The following is a 5,491-nucleotide window of genomic DNA, read 5'->3' on the forward strand; positions in this document are numbered from 1 at the left end:
ACTCATCTATCCCTAGCTTCCACATTGCCCACCAGATAAGGGAGCAGGGACCTCTGTCTCCATGTCAACAAAAGCCAGAAACAGGTTTTTTTTGGGGGGGTGGGGAAGTATTTCTCCTGCAGTTGTTTCACCAGGAAGATAGCATCCATATTGAGAGAACCATGTGTCACACAATATGGAAGCTATTTAAAGTAAGTTTGTAAAGTGTTTTTTTTTTTCAAGTAGTGTATAATAAATATAAAAACTAGGGTAGAGGCTAAAACCAGAAAATATCAACACACATAGGAATAAAATTTCTGTTTTGTGTGTGAGAGTGATTTAGCTGCTACTTCTAGCAGGTTGTATGAGTAAATAAAGACTTCAACTTTTGGTACAAATGAAGAGATGTAGGTGTAGCAGGTGAGGGTTGTAGACAGTGTGTCTTGTTGAGAGAAACAGGAACCATTATAGTAAAGTATTGCAGCATGTTTGTAATTAGAAGGTTTCTATTAATGCTGATATATTTTGTATTGACATGAAAATGATCAGGACTGTATTTTCTCAAACCCTGTCCCCAGATCCCTATGACAAACCAGTGTTAATAACCAACTGAAGTTGTTTCCTAAAAGCTTATCTCTCTTGTTACATCCTGAAACATAAGTTTCTGACTTTTAACCTCTCCAAAAGTCACTTAGATATTAGGATGCTTCAACGCAAAGAATCTTCCATTATGCAAACATCCTATCACAAACATTTCAAAGTGGACAATCTATTTTTTTGCTATCTATTTAACACAAGGTTTCTCTCTCTCTCGTTACTCACACAAAATCTTCAATAGGTAACAGGACAAGAAGCATTTTCCATTCACAAAAATACTTCTATGCTATATGTGCTGCAATTAATATATAAAATTACATACAGAAACACTTTTATCAAATGGTATTTTGTTACAAATAGTATGTTTAATGGTGAACCATCTTTGAGAAAGATAATTTCAAGTCTAGAAAATACCATCCAAGAAATCTTGTAGTTAAAAGATTTTAATGTGAAATTTAAGAGATCCTTAAAATAGAAATTTAATTTACATATGAGGGGGAAAATTTTATCATAAATTTAAGTGATAAGATTTTTACATAAATTTTTAATTCGTTTGTTCTTATTTTCAACAAATCATCTCAATAAAAATTTTCTCATGTAAATATTTACTTCTTTAAAAACATGGCTTTTAAATAATTTTGTACAACTTTCACATCTGTAAAGTTTTACCCTTTAGTTTTTCCATAATGAGACTGAGTCTCTGGTAGGAACATTAACCGCAAATAACAGTAAATGGATCTTTTTCCATGATGAATTTATGGATTGTAGGACAAGAACACAAATTTCCAACATATTTCACGTTAATAATTTTTTACTCTTGCCTTTTCACAAGTGCAACACAAATATACACTTCACATTCAATGATTCCCCTAAATATAATCATAGTGTCAAGGTATGTATTTGTTTTCAATTACGAGTTTATTATCCACAAAGAAAATTTCCTCGTGTTTCGGTGAAAAGGTTTCTTTCAAACGAGAGCACACGTACAGACACGATGAGAAAATTCAAAAAGAATGATATCCGAAGTATTTCAACATAAACTCCAAATGTGTACTAGAAGGTGGACTGTAAGTTTAGACTGACAAATTAAGACTTTACTCTTGTGTGTATTCGTTCGTGTCTTTTTAAGAGACTGTTAGTGATGAAAGATTTCTCACATATTTTACAATGGTAAGGTTTTTTACCAGTGTGGATTCTTCTGTGAACTACAAGATTAGAATCATCAGAGAATGATTTACCACATATTTCACAATGGAAAGGTTTTTCTCCAGTGTGGCAACGCATGTGGATAACAAGACTACAATTAACAGAGAATGATTTACCACATATTTCACAATGGTATGGTTTTTCCCCAGTATGACTACGTATATGGATTTCAAGATTAGAATTATCAGAGAACGATTTCCCACATATTTCACAATGGAAAGGTTTTTCTCCAGTATGTATTCTTTGGTGACTTGTCAAATCACTACTATTCACAAAAGATTTCTTGCATACTTCGCACTGGTAAGGTTTTTCCCCACTGTGTATCCTTTTGTGACTGGTTATATAGCTATTATCAACAAACGATTTTCCACATATATCACAGTGATATGGTTTCTCTCCAGTGTGTATTCTTTTGTGTCTTGTTAAACTACTATTATTGATAAAGGATTTGCCACATATGTCACAGTGGAAGGGTTTTTCTCCGGTGTGACTACGTATGTGTACCACAAGACTCGAATTATCAGAGAAGCATTTCTCGCATATTTCACAGTGGAAAGGTTTTTCTCCAGTGTGACAACGTATGTGGCTAACGAGACTTGAATTCTGAGTGAATGATTTACCACAGATTTCGCAATGATAAGGTTTTTCGCCAGTGTGAATTCTTTTGTGAACTACAAGATAGGAATTATCAGTGAATGATTTACCACATACATCACAATAACAGGGTTTTTCTCCAGTGTGAATGATTCTGTGTTTTTTAAGTTTAGAATTAACAGAGAATGTTTTCCCACATATTTCACAGTTGTAAGGTTTTTCTCCACTGTGGATTCTTTTGTGCGTTGTTAAGACACTGTAATAATCAAAAGATTTCCAACATATTTCACAACGATACAGTTTTCGCTTTTCGTGTATTTCTTTGTGTGTGAAAAATTCCTGTTCTGAAGAAAATGTTTTCTCACAAATCTCACAGCAATATTCAGGAACATTTCTGTTTGGCGATGTTTGTTTAGTAAATGTTTCACAAGATAAAGATTTCTCACCACTCTGTATTTCTGTTACTGAATCGATATTGTTAAAAACAGGTGCGTTATTAAAAGTGTCCAAGGGATTAACGTCTTCCATATTAAATAATTTGAGAAGTCTTTCAAACTGAGAAATTCCTGTCAATGTAGACTGCTACGATTCTGTTTACATGATAAAATGACGTTAATTAAGGCAGATGACGTAATTAAACTAATTGCAAAATAGCGGTGTCATTGATAATTTTTCCCTTACCTCAAGGATACCGGTGACACATATTAAAAGTCCCCTAATGTAATTTAATACATTCAGATTCGGTCAATTATCGTAATTTATTCCGCCACTTGTATCCATCCATTGTAAATGAAATATTGACCAGCTAAATAACTATGACATATCAACTGGAGAGTCAATACGACGTTGTTCGAACTGCTAGAAAGTGTGGCTAAACTCTCTTAAAAAATAAGCAGGAATGTCATTTATTTTGAACAGCATAGATAGACATATACATATAAATATAGGCATAACTGCCTAATCGGCATACTCAACTATACTTATACCTAATCTGGAAGTTATGAGGCAACAAAGTCGGTGGATGGGTACACATCTGTAGTTATGTCTAAATATGTTCATACACACTTGTATGTATGTATGTCTCTTCTATTTTTTAATTATCATAAATCTTCCACGAAGGAGGGAGCCGGTTTCCAACAAAGATACAAGGTTCCATCTTTGGGGTGTAGTTTAACACAGACAAATTCATATTTGGAACTTGAGAAAAGTCTTGCATATTTTTACTGTTCCACTCATAGATTGCGCTTGTAATGTACGAATTAACCGGTCGATTTCTCTTTCTGAAAATCCCAGTTTACCCAGATTCTCCTTTAAGTATTTACAAACAAAACCTAGTCCTCCAATTATTATTGGTATGAATATGAATTCATAGTCTGGATATAGAAGCTGGAGGTTTCAAAGCAGTTCTCCATAGATATCCTCTTTTTCTTTGATCTTCAGTGATATTTGTATCGCATATAATACATTTTCATCTGTGCCTCGGTACTTGTAACGTTGTTTGTGTAGAATGGAGGAGACAGAGAGACCGTTGATGCACAGGTTTGGGGTTTGAGGGACTGACTTCCCTCGTTCTATGACCAAATATGAACATTTCTTTTGGCCAAATTCCATGCCTGTATCAGCTGAAAATCTTACTAATTCCAGTCGCAGTATATCATCGTTTTAATGTCCAGCTTAAAAACTGAAAAATTCCTGTTAAGAATTATTATGTTCAAACAGAACGCACTCCGTACTACTCCAATGTAGTTATGATATTAAACTAATGCAGTAACTAACATGGACGATCAACGCTGTCACTGACAGTTCATTATTTATTCAAATATGTTTAGTCCACTTTCAGTCATGTGGGGGTGTACAAGATTCTCCCATAACAGTATCCCAGCTCCAACTTCCCACTGAAGTCTTGCAGTGACAGGTGAATGGCGAAAATGTCAGGTGGAGGTAGCCACTGGAAGTCAATGTCACGAACCTGAATGTAGGTGGCCGGGGACTTTGGTCGTTCTTCGAAATCGGGGCAGCGGAAGACTTCAGCAACTCAGGCGACTGAGTAGCCTTTTTAGGAATGCACTGCTCACCCTAGAAAAGGTGACTTAAAGACAGCCTGCCCTACGCCGTCTGGCCAGTTTACAGCAGTTGGCAGATTACTCACTTGCAGTTGGGTCCACCTGAAAAAGAGAAACTCATCATTGGGACTTGGAACGTGTGTACCCTTCTAGATAATGACAATGTCTCAAGACCCCAGAGAAGGATAGCTTTTGTAGCCAATGAACATCGAGGTACAACATCGATACCATTGCGTTGAGTAAAACCAAACTGGCTGAAGAGTGTTTGGTGACTGGATCCAATGGATACACCATTTTCTGGGAAGGAAAGGCTCAGAACGAAGACTGCGTCCACGGGGTTGATCTTGCCACCAGGACCAAACTCCTCAAACTGGCATCAATGAAAAGCTGAGGAAGATCTGCTTCCCATCAGCAACAGCCCGTTCATCACTATCATGATCATCTACGCCCCCCCCCCCAATGACACACACGGAGGAAGCCAAAACGTAGTTATGCACCGCCTGGACACTCTAATACGCACCATGATGCCTGCCACAGACAAGCTCATCTTGCCGGGTGATGGCAATGAATGGAGGAGAGGGATCAGGAGGCACACAGTGGAGGCAAGATAAACAGTAACAGACGAAGTGTGCAGAACTGATCATCACAAACACAGTCTTTAGGCAGAGGCTGATAAATACAAGAATACATGGATGCACCACCGATCCAAACAGTGGTATCCCATAGACTACATCATCATCCGTCAGCGAGACAGTAGTGATGTCTTCACCACCAGGGCAATGTGCGACTTTTACTTCCTCTAAGCGATCGAGTTCGGTCGTCTTCTCGGGGCCATCAGAGAACGCGCCGACGACGGCGCGGAACGCCGCCGCGCGTAAGCGAAATCGTCGGACCTCACCGGATCGGTAGTAGCGACGGGCGGTGTGTACAAAGGGCAGGGACGTGATCGACGCGGGCTGATGACCCGCGCCTACCGGGAATTCCTCGTTCACGGGGTTGGTTCCAGGCCCCGATCCCTATCACGGGAGGTGGTTCAGAGGTTTCCCGACCCT

The 5,491-nt window shown here is 38.1% G+C and overlaps 1 protein-coding gene across 1 annotated transcript; it reads right to left on the reverse strand.

Annotated features, from left to right (window-relative positions):
* Positions 1 to 588: 588 nt before the first annotated feature.
* Positions 589 to 4,073, reverse strand: LOC106877325 (zinc finger protein OZF). Its single transcript, XM_014926200.2, has one exon. It carries the CDS (start codon positions 2,902 to 2,904, stop codon positions 1,663 to 1,665), a length of 1,242 nt encoding a protein of 413 aa, XP_014781686.1. The 5' UTR covers positions 2,905 to 4,073; the 3' UTR covers positions 589 to 1,662.
* Positions 4,074 to 5,491: the final 1,418 nt, after the last annotated feature.

Source organism: Octopus bimaculoides, chromosome 1, assembly GCF_001194135.2.
Source record: "Octopus bimaculoides isolate UCB-OBI-ISO-001 chromosome 1, ASM119413v2, whole genome shotgun sequence".
NCBI classification, from domain to species: Eukaryota; Metazoa; Mollusca; class Cephalopoda; order Octopoda; family Octopodidae; genus Octopus; species Octopus bimaculoides.

Bases quoted from the DNA above. Each gene is read 5' to 3' on its own strand.
- LOC106877325 (XM_014926200.2), bottom strand. From the start codon at position 2,904: ATGGAAGACGTTAATCCCTTGGACACTTTTAATAACGCACCTGTTTTT.